This window comes from Panthera tigris, chromosome A2 (assembly GCF_018350195.1).
Source record: "Panthera tigris isolate Pti1 chromosome A2, P.tigris_Pti1_mat1.1, whole genome shotgun sequence".
NCBI lineage: Eukaryota > Metazoa > Chordata > Mammalia > Carnivora > Felidae > Panthera > Panthera tigris.
This window is the reverse complement of record NC_056661.1, coordinates 4103255-4119677: the sequence shown is the minus strand read 5'-3', so window position 1 is coordinate 4119677 and position 16423 is coordinate 4103255. Positions and strand designations below refer to the sequence as shown.

The 16423-nt window shown below is 47.7% G+C and overlaps 1 protein-coding gene across 2 annotated transcripts in view; it reads left to right on the top strand.

Annotated features, from left to right (window-relative positions):
- The window catches only part of SAFB2 (scaffold attachment factor B2), a 33250-nt gene that overhangs the window by 3939 nt on the left and 12888 nt on the right, over nt 1-16423 (top strand). For both annotated transcript variants that reach the window (XM_042977890.1, XM_042977892.1), the window contains 9 exons: nt 2109-2173; nt 2257-2460; nt 4216-4278; nt 5218-5245; nt 6163-6673; nt 7100-7149; nt 7691-7791; nt 12644-12793; nt 12883-12995. In XM_042977890.1, coding sequence (XP_042833824.1) covers nt 2109-2173; nt 2257-2460; nt 4216-4278; nt 5218-5245; nt 6163-6673; nt 7100-7149; nt 7691-7791; nt 12644-12793; nt 12883-12995 — 1285 coding nt within the window. The remainder of the gene's footprint in view (nt 1-2108; nt 2174-2256; nt 2461-4215; nt 4279-5217; nt 5246-6162; nt 6674-7099; nt 7150-7690; nt 7792-12643; nt 12794-12882; nt 12996-16423) is intronic.

Sequence of the window (16423 nt, the reverse complement as noted above, 5' to 3'; positions counted from 1 at the left end):
CACCCGGGTGCCCCAGCTGCCAAACGTTTTTCGAGCGCATGTTGCGAGAGGGAGTGCTGGATTCCCACATAACGGGAGCCAGTGCAGCTGAGTCTTTAAGAACCGAACCAAGTTCTCAGCTGTCAGATGCAGCTAATAAACTGCTGGTGTTGTGGGAGTGTTAATGATATAAAGAGCACAGAGCCTGACAGGTGATAAAGCTACACGTTTTGAGTGTTAACGGTGGCCCGGAGGGCGTGTGGGGGGGTACATACTGTTTGGATCTGTACTCAAAGATTGAGGTTTCTTCTGTTTAATTTTCTCATTTCAAAAAATTATGGAAGGGGGCGCCTGGGTGGCGCAGTCGGTTAAGCGTCCGACTTCAGCCAGGTCACGATCTCGCGGTCCGTGAGTTCGAGCCCCGCGTCAGGCTCTGGGCTGATGGCTCGGAGCCTGGAGCCTGCTTCCGATTCTGTGTCTCCCTCTCTCTCTGCCCCTCCCCCGTTCATGCTCTGTCTCTCTCTGTCCCAAAAATAAATAAAAAACGTTGGAAAAAAAAAATTAAAAAAAAAAATTATGGAAGGGTTTAGATACTTTAGAAGCTGTATCAAATAGCTTAGAACATGTAAAACGTACACACATGAAAATAAAATGTTATCTCTAATTCTACCACTGTGTTTGAACCCCTGTTGATGACTGCCTTTGTTACTTTTACGTATGTGCTGTAAATACGTCTTCACGTTTGGATGTATACAAACATGTACGTGCTATTTTTTTAAGTTTATTTTGAGAGGCCTGCTAGTGATGGGGGGGGGGGGCCGGCGGGAAGAGAGAGAGAGAGAGAGAGAGAGAGAGAGAGAGAGAGAGAGAATATATCCCAGGCAGGCTCCATGCTGCCAGCACGGAGCCCAGCGTGGGACTTGAACCCATGGAACCGTGACCTCATGACCTAAGCAGAAACCAAGAGTCAGACACTTAACTGATTGAGCCACCCAGGCACCTCTACGTGCTATTTAGTAAAAGTAGACGTACTGTACCTGATTTTTTTTTTTTATTGTATATGCATTTTCACGTATTCTTAAATATTCTTTAGAAGCATGATTTTTTTTTTTTTTTTAAGACCTTTGTGGTGTGCCACAGTGTTTTGCGAACTTGGCACTGTTGACAATTTGGGGTGAGGAATTCTTTCCGTCCTGTGCACTATCTTAGGTTGAACAGCATCCCTGCTCACTACCCACTAGATGCCAGGAGCATCTCCCACTTGTGACACCAAAAACGTTTCCAGTCATGGCCAAATTGCACCCAACTTCCCCTGTTGACAGCAACTGGTGTCCCACGAGTGAACAGACTGTCATGATGTGTTTCCCTTTCGAATGCTTGGGCTCTGTATATTTCTAGATAGGGTACTTTTGGTTTTGTTCTTTGTCAGACATTTTAGTGTTAGCACATGCCCCTATAGAGGGAATTTCTAGAATAAAAGGTTTGTACAATTTTAAGGCTTTTTGATCCACGATGGAGCCCAAAGGTTTTACTTCTCTTTCTAAGCCTAGAGGTTTCCATCCTCCTCCTCCAGCCCTCCTTGGAAATATTTAGCATTAATCCTAAGTAGTTATGCATTTACGAGATCCAGGACGACCATTGACTTTGTGGTAGCCTTTACCTTTGTACCTTGCAAAGAAAAGTTCCTGAGCCGGAGAATGAGGAGAGGTGGTCAGCCTGCCTGACGTGGGTGGAATGTGTGGGAGAAGCAGCAGCTTAATCTAGTGTTATTTTGGGATGAAGCTCTTTGATCACCAGGTGGACTTGGCATTTGTAAGTGTCTGTTTGTTGGAAAATGCCCGTTCATCCTTTGCTCGTTTTTCTTTCGGGGTGTTTTTTTTTAGTTTGGAGTGGTTTTGAGGTCTTTTAAAGTTAGATACCTTGTGCAAAATCAAAATGCTTTGACAATAGTATAGAAATCCTCGATTTCCATGTCCCGGTTGCAGCAAAATTCCACACAGTGGGAGAACGGGTACTTTTGTTTGCTTATGATGTATCCTCACCCAGGTTGAAATCTGTTAGCGTGCATAAACTAATTAGGAGGTGAGAACCTAAATGTTAATCTAACTGAAAGGTTATTTTGTAATTAGGACAAAAGATGGAGGAAGAAGGCACAGAAGACAACGGCCTGGAAGAAGATTCCAGAGATGGGCAGGTACGTGGCATCGAAGGCGGAGATGCCAGCAGGAGCGCCACCACCAGCCTCCCGGTCGTTGACGCGTTTCCTTCTCTTTCCAGGAGGATATGGAGACAGGTTTAGAGAGCTTGCGGAATATGGACGTGATGGATGTCGGTGTGTTGGAAGAGAGCGAAGTTGAAAACAGCACCGCTCCCGACTTTGGGGAGGACGGCACGGACAGCATTCTTGGTTCCCTGTGTGACAGCAAAGAATATGTGGCGGCACAGCTGCGAGAGCTCCCCGCGCAGCTCACAGAGCACGCTGTAGGTAACTTGAAGACGCGGTGGAATGTGCCAGTAGCCCCGAGGCTCCCCAGTGCTCACGTGCTGCTCACGTGAGCAAGAACACCTTGCTGGTTGATTAGACCGCATCCACCGTAGACACCGAACTCGGTGTCTAAACCTTCGTGGCAAGTTACATCCGTTGAAACTCCGTAGAAGTCTGATGTTAACTACCGGAGAACTTCTCTAGAATTCCGAGGAATATTTTGATAAATGGGCGGGAGGCACTTTCTACGCATAAGTCTTAAAAGACTGATGTAGTTGGTCAAAGTATTTTCCTTTGGAAAATAGGTTTTAAAAATGTGTGGGATGATAAGAAAACAGGTCATAAGTTCATCATCTGGATTGTCCTGTTGGTTGTTTTGTTTTGTTTGTTTTTTGAGAGAGAGAGCACAAACTGGGGCAGGGCAGAGGGAGAGAATCCCAAGCAGGCTCCACACGTGGGGCTCGATCTCACAAACTATGAGACCATGACCTGAGCCAAAACCAAGAGTTGGACACTTAACCAACTGAGCCACCCAGGCGCCCCTAAAGAAAACCACTTTTCATATCCTTGTGCATAAGGGAGGGCTTTAACCTTGTTACCAGTGTTGCTTTCTCAAGCTTCAACTTTGAGTATTTGGCACAGACCCCTCTGTGGCGGCCTTCCTAAAACTGATGGCCGTTTTAGCCTTACCACCTTGGCATACTCCGTCCTCTTAGTTTGGTTGGTATTTTTTGTTTGTGTTTGTTGGGTCCCCCTCCCTTCCCCCCCCCCCCCCCCCCCCGCCTTAACTGTTCTCGCTTTAAACTGGGGAAAAAAGTACCCTCGTAAGACTGAACTTTAAACCTTAAACCGTAAAGGTCAAAAATCACAAACTCCAAATATCACTGCATCTCCGCCTAGGGTGCCATTGGGCAGCTGTTTTGCTGTCCTCTCTCAGTGCGATCCTGTTGTGTGTTAATTATTTCCAAGCATGAACTTGGTTTCTTCTTGGTGAATCAGATCACCCAGGTCATAAGCTTCAAACCTGGAAAAGGAAGCACATTCGGGAAAGCATATTTTTGTATTTCACTTAAGAAGGTTAAAAAGTTTTCAAACTGAATACAGAAGATACCAGTTTGGTTAAATGTTTTAAATAAAGCCTCTAGGAGAAAGTGCCCAGTGGATGTTTTTAAAGGTATCGTTACCAAAGGAAAGTGGAGAAGTGTGAAGTTTTTCATTTTCCTTTTGAGTTCTGCTCTGGAAAAATGTCTGGGTCACGTATGTGGACCACCAGTAAATAGAAACTGCCTGGGAAATGACTTTGTATGTTTGTGGGCCAGCACTGACAGCAGCCACCTTGTGTGAGACCCTGTCAGAGGAGGCAGGGAGGCCAACGATAAACTGAATAATCCAATGGTGAACTACCCCTTGGCACTAGCAGGTGGCGGCGGGCGCTAAGAGGGAAACAGACATGTAAGTCACTTAGAAACTGGTGAGGTATGGGGTGCCTGGGTGCTCAGTCGGTTGAGCATCTGACTTCGGCTCAGGTCATGATCTCATCAGTTGATGAGTTCGAGCTGTGCTGACAGCTCAGAGCCTGGAGCCTGCTTCAGATTCCACGTCTCCCTCTCTCTCTGCCCCTCCCCTGCTCACGCTCTGTCTCTCTCTGTCTCAAAAATAAATAAACATTAAAAAAACAACTGGTGAGGTGTATAGGCCTTGACCTTCATAACTTTGTCTCCATTAAGCGGTCTTCCATTTTTGTCTTTCAGGTGGATGGGGAGGGCTTCGAGAATACTTTGGATGCTTCATCATTGGACTTCAAAGTACCTCCGGTAAGTTACCACCTGGTTGTGCGTGGTTGGAAACATCAGGCGAGTGTTTAATATTCCATAGCGAAAAAGGATGCGCGTCTGTAAAAAATTGATTTGAACACTGATTTTGAGCCAAAGTGCCTGGAGTAAGAGGTTAAGCCAAACAAGTTACAGTCTTGCTTTTTGTATTCTACTGGGGGCATGTTAATAACCAAAAAGAAAGTAACTAGAATAAAGAAAAGAAGTTCATCAGGGAGAAGGCAATAAAAAAACTCCTGAAAGGCTTCCCGGAGGAGCCCAACCTAAATTGAGGTCTGACACATAGGTCAGGAGTTAATCCAGAGAAAGGGGAAAGAGGACTTTGGGCCCGAAGGGAGAATGGCTGGTTGTAGGGGTGGAGGATGCAGGAGTGAGACTGCAGACGTTGGTGGGCCTGACTACCCCCATCTGGGGTCAGGGAAAAGATTTGGCCCGCTGTCTTAAGTACAGTGGGGAGCCAGGGAAAGGATTTGAGAAAACAGATGGTTTTGTTGACAGGTTCCAGTGATAAGTAACAGCTTCTTCGGAGAGAACTAGATCTTACTCAAATCTGGCATGATGTATAAAGCAGTAGTCGACTGTGTGACCTCTCACTGTTGGCCGTTGTTGCCCTCTCCAGAGGCCCTTCGGTCAGCTCAGACTTGGGTGGGGTGGCCACACCCTCCCCGGGGAATTCGAATAGGCCAAGTGTCACTGCTGCCTGCCAGGCTTTGCTGGGGAAAAAGAAGCCAGCAAAATGGGTTTGTTCTCATGGAGATCATCCTAGAATGCAACATGGTGTTTTGACTGGAACCACTGGAGAAAGTCGTTTGAAACTGGCATTTATTCACACTTGATTGAAGCTGTGTCTGCCAGGGAAAGGTATCTGCCCTGTTTCTAAGTGCCTTGTGGATTTTTTTCTCTTTTCTTTTTTTAAAATAGGATATTGAAGAACCTCTCTTGGAGCCAGGTACTGATAAGAGAAACACGACAGTTAATGGTTTGAAAGTTTTCCCACTCTTGTTTTTCAAGCTGTCTATATATTCTAAGCTGTGTATGGTCATGTAAATTATTTTAATGGTGGACAATCCAGATCGTACGAGGATCAGAGATTGGAAACCCACTCGTATCACCAGATCTGTGGAAGTGCCGTTCTGGTTTCTGGAGGTCAAATATATTTGGTGAGATGTAGTGATTATTTTCATCTCTCTAACCACGTAGAGTGGCATTTTAAGTAATTTCCCCCTGTGATTCTTCCATGTGTTTCTACACATGAAACAGATCTTGTGATATTTTGCCCCAGTCTTTCTGAGTGATAACAGTTAAGGCAGGATAAAAAGCGGTTGTCAGGGCACTTTTAACCCGAGAAGTGACTGGATTCTAGAAGAGGAAACAGTTTCTTCAGGAAAATTTCCAACGTGTCACTCCCCTTCCGGACTGCGTGTCTATCTCCTGCCGTCGGAAGAGATTCTGGGTTTCATGTCGGACTGTCCCGTTAAAAGAAATTCGAAGAAATTTGGAAACTGAGCTGTCGTCAAACGGTGATCGCATTCGGTTCCGCACCTCGGACACTGGGAAAATAAGTCGAAGACCCACACTTGAACAAAAACCTGACGAAGACTGTCGAGAAGCAGCCACGTGGTTGTAGGTGTTTAAATCTGTGGGGGCCTTTTCTCTTCCATGTAGCGTAGCAGCTTACTGTAGCAGTCGGTTGGAGCGCAGGTAGTGTAACCAGTGTAACTTTGTGTACCCGCGGGTTTTCCAATCTCTGTGTAGCTAGCGGTTCTCTTCGTGTTAGCGTGGCAGCCGTGCCGGTTCCGCATTTGTGATTGCTTTATTTCCCTGGTAATTAAACCTTGTGCCATTCTATTCCTGTTAAATCCGTAGAAAATGAGAAAATACTCGACATTTTGGGGGAAACTTGTAAATCTGAGCCAGTAAAAGAAGAAGGTTCCGAGCTGGAGCAGCCCTTTGCACAGGATACAAGTAGCGTGGGGCCAGACAGAAAGCTTGCGGAGGAAGAGGACCTTTTTGGCAGCGCCCATCCGGAGGAGGGTGACTTAGATTTGGCCAGCGAGTCAACAGCACGAGCTCAGGCGAGCAGGGCAGACACCCTGTTAGCGGTAGTGAAAAGGGAGCCCGTGGAGCAGCCGGGCGATGGCGCGCGGACGGACTGTGAGCCTGTAGGGCTAGAGAAGCCAGTTGAGCAGAGTAGTAAAGCCTCAGAGCACACGGAAGCCTCTAGCGAGGAGGTCGCGGAAGCGCCCCAGGAAGCCTCAAGCCCAGACCCCAGAGATAGCAAAGAAGACGTGAAGAAGTTTGCTTTTGAAGCTTGTAATGAAGTCCCTCCGGCTCCTAAAGAGTCCTCAGCCAGTGAGGGCGCTGATCAGAAAATGAGGTTTGTTTTTTCTCAGTTTTAGACCAGACGCTATCTCCTTTTCATTGGTCATTTAATGACACACATAAGCTGTTTTTTCTGCAATTGGCCAGCCAGACTGATGCAATTGTAGTTTACTTCTAAACGATGTTTTATATCTCTCTGTGTATTTTTAATGAGTGAACCTATTTCTTTTCTTTTTCTCAACCTATTAACGGTTGCGTTCTTAAATTGTTAACTCTTATCTTCGGCTAAATCCAATTGACTTTTAAGAATCTGACATTGTATTTTGGGGGTCAGATTTCCTATAAAAGCTTGCAAAGGTGTCTTAAAATTTTATTTCAGACTAATTTTCTGGTAGGTATTCAGTTTTAGCACATACCATACTTTTAATTTAGTTCTCTTTCATTTTTTTCCTGTGTGAGTAACATTAACTTTTGTCTCTAGCTCTTTTAAGGAAGAAAAAGATATAAAGCCAATCATTAAAGATGAAAAAGGTATGATTTAACTTATGTGGCAGGGAGCCGCCTGTGGATCCCTTATTTCGGGAGGGAGGGGCCTACAGGTACCCACGTTTGGGATCCAGTAGTTGGTTTGATTGAGGATTACCGGAAGTCCCATCTAGCGGTATCTTGAGAGACTAGATGTAAATGTTGGTGAGCTTCTGTGGTTTCTGTCTCTGTCGTGGGTGTCATTCATGAGATAGTGAAAGTCTGACTGCACTGCGTCCTATTCTCATCCTGTTCTGCCCATTATAATAATGGAACAAGGTTGTAGAAACTGCCATCTTGGGTGAGAATGGGCACCAGTAGTCATTTCCATTTGTAACTGACGTGGACCTGAGGATTCCTTGAGTAAGGAAGCCGTTTTCCACAATCCGTATTTTTGGTCTTCCGTGTGTTGGCAGTAATTACGTTCTTAAACCAGGAGAGTTGAAATCGGATGTGGCTGGGGTTTAAGAGAGGGCCACGTTCTGAGGCACGCCGTGCTTCCTGTTAGGCCTGGAGGCAAAGCCTGATCCTTTCCCTCCTGCCCCAGGTCGTACCGGAAGCAGCTCTGGCAGGAACCTGTGGGTCAGTGGACTGTCCTCCACAACTCGAGCGACAGATCTGAAGAATCTATTCAACAAGTATGGAAAGGTACGTGCTCCCTTAACGTCCTGCCACCCGGCCTCTATTTGGCATTAAAAAATAAGCTCAGAGTTTGGGGAGTTCTTTTTTCTATCGTTAATCTGGTCGGTGGTCTTTTTTGTTTTTTTGGGCTTGTACATATATACACGTGTGTGTACGTGCACACATACATATGTACGGAAAACAAAACCCCACAAGGTAGTGGGCCTTGTTTCCCAGTTGAGAGTGGGGAACAGCCAACAGGTAGTTCATCGTGTTACAGAAAATGTATGTAAATAGCTACAGTCTAAACATTGCTGTGGTTCATTCTAACTTGTCTTAAAGAAACTGCTGTTTTTGTGGCCCATATACAACTTAAAAGCTGGCATGCTGGGTTTTTTTTCCTGAACAGTAAGTAACGAGTTAACTTTATATATTCCGGCGTTTTTAAACCTATAGTTCAAAAACTGGAACACGACAGTGGTTTAAAAATATATCAACTAATACGCTGTTCACAGGGGCAGGAAGAAAATAATACAATTTAGAAGCCTTCTGAGGACTCGAGAACATTTAAAACCGATTTTCATCATCCTGGAATTAGATAGTGAAGCAGTCTCATTTTAGGGCAGGAGGACTGCCCTGGTCTTGTGGGTGCCTGTGGGGAGTGGCCCTCCAAGGGGGGAGCAGGTGTGAGGTTCCCCCACACACACACACCCCACCCCCAGCATGGAGAAGCTGCCGGGAGTCCAGGCGGAGCTTCACAGATGTCCTGGATGCCCTGGACCTGTCTTTGCTCAGGTCTGTGTCCCTGACTAGACGTCAGCAAATGTGTCAGTGACTTAAGTGGACAGGACCCAGAAGGAGCGTTTGTAAGATGAATTTTTCTTCACAGTGAATGTCTTTCACAAGGGCTTCAAACTGACGCTGTAACCTGTTTGTCGGTTATTTACTTGACTTAGACACCAATTATGAAGCCTAACAGCACATAGAAGGTCACGTCCTCATAGGTCTTAACAGTCTGACGGGGAAATCGTTTAAGAAGTAAATACAACAGGGGTGCTTGGGTGGCTTCAGCTCAGGTCATGATCTCACGGTTTGACTTTGAGCCGTGCATCGGGCTGGGCTCTCTGCTGTTAGCACAGAATCCGCTTCTCAGCCCCTCCCCTGCTTGTTTGCTTTCTCTCAAGAGTAAACATTGAAAAAAAAAGTAAACATAGCCTAAATGATGGGTTTATTCAGGAAGTTAACAGCATGCCATCAGCGTTTGGGAGGGACACCAGATTTAGATGTGGGTCTGGGGTTTGGTGCACCTTGCCAAGTAAGTGCTGTTGAAGTGAGGCCTGGGTGATTCTGGAGTTGACCTTGCCCACAGGTCTCAGCTGTGGACTAGAGCAGTGGCACGGAGGCCCTGTGGTGGGACAAGTCTGTATTTTGGATCAACTAATCGGAGGCTGCTGTGGGGGGCAGAGGGCGAGGCCAGGGGACAGGGACAGGTGAGGTTGTCTTGGATTCTGCTCTCGTGGCCATCAGAAGCGATGTCCTTGCCAGGGTACTTAGTTTGGTGGGGAAGTCACGTGACCCCACAATTGGCTCGGCCCCTTGACCTTGAGGAGAGTGAAGAATGGGAAATTCGTCGCTGAGAGAAGTGACATCTGTGCCCTTCAGAAAGTCCACCCCCTTTGGCCCTCTGTGAGGTGCTCTGGACAGAGCGGGGCTCTCCTCTACTGGGAGAGCAGCGCTCCTCCACACCTGCGGGCGGGAACACGGACCCCCGAGTCTGCTGCGAACGTAGAGATGATGGAACGTTCCCCCACCCCACCCCCACCATCATCGCACAGGTGAGGACGTTGAGGTCCGGAGAGAGGAGAGGACTTGCTCACGTTGACCTGAATCAGGTGGTCGGGGCCAGACTCAGGGCTCTGCACTCGCGTAGGTGCGGGCTCTCCCCTCGGTTCTCTGCACATCCCATGGGAACATTCACATGTAACACGAGCACGAGCATAGAGGGTTTGAGTCTGCTCTGGCTCTGTCTTCTCTCTGACCTATTTCTTGGCCTCCTTGCTTCTCTTGCTGCCTTTTGCATTGAGTGCTTTTTATGATTTGTTCTGCCCTAGCTGTAACTTGTGTATGGGACTAGTGTTACTATGGCCTGGTTTCTGGAGGTTGTAAAATTTAGTTGTTTATTTGAGTTTTTCCTTGTTTCTTGATGTGGACTTCCATCACCGTGAACTTCACTCTTCACTGCTTTTGCTACATCCCGTAATTATTGTGTGTTGTATTTACTTTTCGTTTGTCTCAAGGTATTTTTTTTTTCCTGACTCTTTTTTCGCTTATTAGTTGAACTATAACATTTCTCTTTGGTGGCCGCATTTAGGAATTCTATTACAAGGTTCAACTTGGGGTGCCTGCGTGGCTCGGTCAGTTAAGCGTCTGACTCTTGATTTTGGCTCAGGTCATGATCTCACGGTTCGTACGATCGAGCCCCACATCAGGCTGTGCGCTGACAGTGCGGAGCCTGCTTAGGATTCTTTCTCCCTCTCCCCTGTGTGTATTCCCCCCTCACCCCTCTTAAAATACATAAATAAACTTAAAAAAAAAAAAAAGACTCAATTTAGCCCAGTCTATCCCTTCAGTGATAATCTGGTTTCCTGGAGGCGTGCGAACCTTGTAACAGTGCACCGCCATTTTCCCTCCCAGCCTTTTTGGTCTTGCCATCGTGGTCTGTCTTCTATTTAATAACGCAGTACGTTATTGGCTTATTTACGTGTGTAACATGCTTTGTGCTTATACCTTAAAGAGGTACATAAATAAGAAAAAACAGGGACTTTTCAGTTACCTACGTGTTTATCTTCTGAGGTGCTCTTTACTCCCTTTTGTTGACATCCAAGTTCCTGTTGGGTATTATTTTATTCTATCTTTAAACCTTCCTTAAGGTACAGGCTTGCCAGTGATAATTTCCACTGCTCTTGTGGGTCTGGGAATGTCATTCTTTTGCCTTCGTTTGGAAAACTCTGTTTGCCGGGTGCCAAATTCCAGGTTCCTTGATTTTTTTTTTTTTTTTTTTTTTTTTTCCTGGACAGCAGTGCTGCCTCTTTCCTTCCGGCTCCTGTCATCTGACCTGTGGCTATGGGTCTCACCTTCGTTCCTTAGGGCACGGGTGTCTGTTTTCCTCTGGCTTACCTGTAAGATTCTCTTGATCACTGGCTTGGAGCGATTCGCTGCCACGAATGTTCTGGGGTTTCATCCACTAAGTTTTTCCTGTGCTTCTTGCCTTGGACGACCCATGCGCTGTCGTAAAGCCTGCTGTTGCTGTGGTTTGTTTTGGCGTGTTTTGTCTTTTTCCCTCCATTTATTTCGAGTAGCTTCTGTCGCTATGTTTTCAAGTTCCCTTACCTTTTTTTCTGCAGGGTCTGCTGTCCGTCTCCTCTGATGTATTTTCCAGCTCCAAAATGCCGGGTTGGGTATTTTCAAATACCTTCTGTGTGTTTACCCGGCATGTGGAGTGGTTTCTCCAGCTTCTTGAGGGTTTAGGATATAGCCAAAATAATTTTTTTTTTTTCAACGTTTTTTATTTATTTTTGGGACAGAGAGCATGAACGGGGGACGGGCAGAGAGAGAGGGACACACAGAATCGGAAACAGGCTCCAGGCTCCGAGCCGTCAGCCCAGAGCCTGACGCGGGGCTCGAACTCACGGACCGCGAGATCGTGACCTGGCTGAAGTCGGACGCTTAACCGACTGCGCCAACCAGGCGCCCCTAGCCAAAATAATTTTAACATCGTTGTTGACTAATTCTGTTATGGCGTCACTTCTGGGTCTTTCTCTATTGGTTGGTTTGTTTTCTTCATTAGAGTCCCTTTCTGCTTCTGGGCCTGCCTGGTTATTTTCGATCGGACGTCAGACGTGATTTACATGTATTCTGGTTATTCGTATGTCCCTATAAATGTTCTTGAGCTTTTGCTGGGGCGCAGTTCACTTATTTATTCCTCAGATTTGCTGTCCGGCTTCGTTAGGTCAGAGCAGGTTGGTTAGGTTAGTTCGGCTCCGGGGGTGGCACCCTTCTGGCTTCTCAGCCTCGTGCCCCGTGAATTGCAAGCTTTTCCATTCCAGCTGCTGGGTTCACTCTGGAAAAAGTGAATCGTTTGAGGCCCTGAGCAGCCCAGCCGTGGGGATTGCTTGCTGTCTTCTTACGGGTGGTTCTCTCGCCCCTGGCCGCCCGTGGGCTCCTCACAGGTGTGGGGCTCCCCGCAGCGGTCTTTATGCGGCGCTGCCCTCCTCGATACTGGGCTCTCGCTGCCTCGATTGTTTCAGACGTTGACTTGTGCGCCGCTCCGGGATACCGCCCCTCACCCCTCCACAGGCCGTCCCCCCTCTCTGCCCGTGGCCAGGTACTTCTGGGAAGTGAGCCCAGGCACCCGTACGGCTCCGCGTGTCCTCTCTTGCAGGTCACCATCCCGTGTGGCCTGGTGTGCGGCGTCCGAAAACCCTTGTTGCCTGCTTTTCCTCTAGTTTTCTAGTTTCAGGCAGCCGGAGGGTAATTACTTGGTGCTCCAGCCTGTCTGGAAGTAGAAGTCCGGTTGGAGAAAATGATCCGAGTGGGAAGGACTTTTGGTTAATTAATGAGTCGTGGTTGGTGAAGTTTAAATGTCTTTAGCTTTTCCTGTTTGTTTTTCGTCACTCCGAGGGCCGATCTTGCATCGAAAACAATTGTATTTTGATGGGATGGATTAGAACCACTTGCGTAACTAGTCCTGGAGAACCACCAGTTTGTGGAGAAGTAAAAAGTAGTGGAAGTAGTTCCGATGATCAGTTAACTGCTCGTCAGTTTTGACAGATTGTGTGGTGATCTGTACGGGACAATAAGCGTGCCCTTTCTCGTGAAGGTTGTCGGGGCCAAAGTGGTGACCAACGCCCGCAGTCCTGGAGCTCGGTGCTATGGGTTTGTCACCATGTCGACATCTGATGAGGCTACAAAGTGCATCAGCCATCTCCACAGAACCGAGCTTCACGGAAGAATGATCTCCGTCGAGAAGGTGAGGCCGTTCTTGCCTGCCGTAACCCACGGAGCCGACAAGCGAGAAGACCTGGACCGTGAGCCATTTCTATCCGTCTTGTGTTTTAGGCCAAAAACGAACCGGCTGGGAAAAAGCTGTCCGACAGAAAAGAGTGTGAAGTGAAGAAGGAAAAACTAACTAGCGTTGACAGACATCATCCCGTGGAGATCAAAATGGAAAAGTAAAGTGGTGATTTCAAACCTTTCTCAGGGCGCCCGGGGGGCTCAGTCAGTGGGGCGTCCGCCTCTTGATCTCAGCTCAGGTCTTGATCTCACGGTTGTGAGTGGAAGCCCTGCGTGGCCTTTCTCTTAACTTTTCTCTTGGGAGCGGGCGGGAAGAGGGCAGGTGACAGCCACAGGGTCACTCCTCCTCTCCAAGGGCAGCCTGCCTCTCCAGCTTCTCACTGAAGTGTCCGATTTGTGCATCTTGCTGCCACTTGAGTATTGTCTCTGTAAAGCCTGTCGAGTGAAGTAACGTGTAACTCTAAGAAATGTGTTCGGAGGATCCTTAATAAGCGTTTGTGTCTAAACAACTTAGTAATCTGTTGGGAAAAAATGACACGCAAAATGGAAGAATAATAATTTTGTAATTTTTTTAAGTTTGTTTATTTTGAGAAACAGACCGTGCCAGTGAGGGAAGGGCGGGGGGGTGAGAGAGAATCCCAGGCAGGCTCCGCTCTGCCACTGCAGAGCCTGACGTGGCCATGACCTGAGCCGAGACCAAGAGTCGGACACTTAACCGACTGAGCCACCCAGGCGACCCGAAAGAATGATTTTTATTTCACTGCTAACGTTCTGGGTCCTTGCACAGTCTCTCAAACCTTGCAATCATTTCCTAATCCAGACTGGTTTTCGTTCAGTTCCTGCTTTTTATCACAGCCGCTTTTAAAAAATGTAGCGTCATCCAAAGGAACTTAACCTGAACTGGTACCGAAAAGAATATCGTCGAGCTAGTAGTTTGTGCGGTGTCTGACCACCGTCAGGTATTACCGTGTCCCTCAAAAATGTCAGGTACCTCAGGGCACTTGTGAGTTCACTGTGGCACCCTGAGGGGTACCTTGGCACAGAAGTTGGGGAACTGTGGGTCTGGGATGCCATCTATGAAGGAGGTGATTTGTATCTTTAACCAAGATGGAAATAGGGACAGACGGGTCATTCAGAGTAGGCATTGCTGACTTACAAAATTTTCTCAAAGTTAATAGGTTTATCTCCTGGAGGAGGTAGGCTTCCGTGAGGTGCGTGATGGTGGTACAGTTCTCAGTGCCCAGCACGGTGCGTTCATATTGTCTGTGCAACCTTCTTGCACACCTGGGGCCATTCTCACTGCAGATTGAACCCGTTGCCGGGAAATCTGTCCGTCTCAGTGATTCAGTTTTGCCTTTGTCTTTTATGTTAAGAAAATGTACGCCGAGCGAAGGTGCGGACATCGTTAACACTCCTAAGTTCGACTCCATTTTTAACTGTTTAATTGCCGCTCTTCATTCCAAATTAGTCTGTGGGCCCGTGAGTACTAGGTGTCAGAGTAGCCTTCGTGTATTTACAAGCGAGGCCAGCGATTCTGTCGGCAGCTTCTCCAAAGAGACCTGTTCTGTCCGCAGTTCTAAAACCGTATTTGTCAGATATCGGTAGCTGTTCAGAATTCTTGGTCTTCTTGGTGTCTGGGAATCCATTTCCCTCAGTGATTTGTCTGACCACCCAGTGAGATATGTCTGTGGACGAAAGGAAGGGGCTAATAACTGGCTAGCATGCAGCGGGTGGTTCCCTTGGTCCCAGGAAGAGTTTCGTGTCGCAGAGGGAGCAGGCTCCGGGTCGGGGACTGCCCGGCTGAAGGGCACACAGAGCAGCCCAGCTAAGAAGTGGCAAGGCCAGGGTTCGGTCGCGGCAGGCAGTGAACTCGGGGCTGTTGACAGCCACAGTGCCTTGAAGTGATTTGACTGGGAGATTGAGGAATTCACAATATGTTTGAACCACAGTTTTTTTCTTCCAGTGAACACCTTCATTAACCTTTCCTTTCAAGAATCTCTAGGTTCAGTAGGTAGTCTAAGCGAAGGAGAGAAACTTTTCCGAACAAGTGGCTCGTCTTCACGGTCTTGGATGAGTGGTGCGTTTGCTGCGTGCGGTTGCCGTTTGGAAAGCACACGCACGTGTCCAGCACCAGCCCCTGCCTGAGGGTGGCCCCTTCCTGTGTGTCCCTCCAGCCTTTTTGTGTCCGTATGCATTCGTGTTTTCAAAATTACATTTTTAACTTTCGTTACCGAGAGGTTCCTCTGCGTGCGGGAGGTGCCGCGTGAGTACAGGACAGCGGGAGGGGTCTCGGAGAGAGAAGGCGCCACCACAGGATAGCGAGGGCCGTGCGTCACCCGTGATTCGTCGCGGCTTTATCTGGAGTCACGTAGTCACCAGAACAATTTCCGCCTCTGTCAGAAGGGAAGGGACGTGGACTGCGTAGCCGTGGAAGGGAGCCACGTCTGTGTGTGTCCCCCGACACGGACGTGAGGTGAGACGCTGCGATGCAGCGTTCTAGTGCCGTCCCGGTGACTCCAGGCTGTGAGGCTACCCAGGCACCACTCAGCAGAGACACGGGCGGTGGAGCCCAGGGATGGTCAGGAAAGGCCCTGTGGTGGCCGTCACAGGGAAGTTCCTTGAGTAAGTTGACACACGTATGGTGTTTTGGGTTTTGGCTTTGTTGTTTTTAGTGAAACCGATATGATTAAAAAAAAATTTTTTTTTTTTAATTTTTCTTTTAACGTTTTTACTTATTTTTGAAGGAGAGAAAGAGCATGAGCGGGGAAGGGCCAGAGAGAGAGGGAGATGCGGAATCTCAAGCAGGCTTCAGGCTCTGAGCTGTCAGCACAGAGCCCGATGCGAGGCTCGAACTCACGACCTGTGAGATCGTGACCTGAGTCGAAGTCGGACGCTTAGCCGACTGAGCCATCCGGGTGCCACCCCCCCACACTTTTTTTTTTTTTTTTAAGCGTTTGTTTATTTTTGGGAGAGGGGGAGAGAGAAACAGGAGCAGGGAGAGAAGGAGACACAGAATCCAAACGAGGCCCCGGGCTCCTGGCTCTCAGCACAGAGTCCGTCACAGGGCTCAAATCCAGGAACCGTGAGATCGTGATCGGAGTCGAAGTCGGATGCTTAACTGACTGAGCCACCCAGGCACCCCCAAATAACAGGTCTTGATTCTAGTACACACCATCAGTTGTTGTGTGTATTTACATTTTCATAAATTTTAAATAGGGGCACCTCGGGTGGCTCAGTGGGTTGAGCTTTGGACTCTTTGTAAGTTTATTTTTAGCGAGAGTGTGAGCAGGGGCGGGGCAGAGGGAGAGAGAATCCCAAGCAGGCTTCTCGCTGAATGTGCCGCCTGCTTAAAATTCTCTCCCTCTCTCTCTCAGCCCCTCTCTCCAGTTCACACGCTTAAGCTTGCTTGCACGTGTACTCTCTCTCTCTCTCTGAAAAATTAAAATATAAAAATTAAAAAATTTTTTTTAAACAAGGTTTTTCTTAAAGTGTGAATATTATTTTAAAGACGACATGCTGTGGAAGTTGAGGAGGGAGGAAGAGTGACCTTGGGAGAGGTTTCTCCAACAGGCTGAGCCCTGCCTGG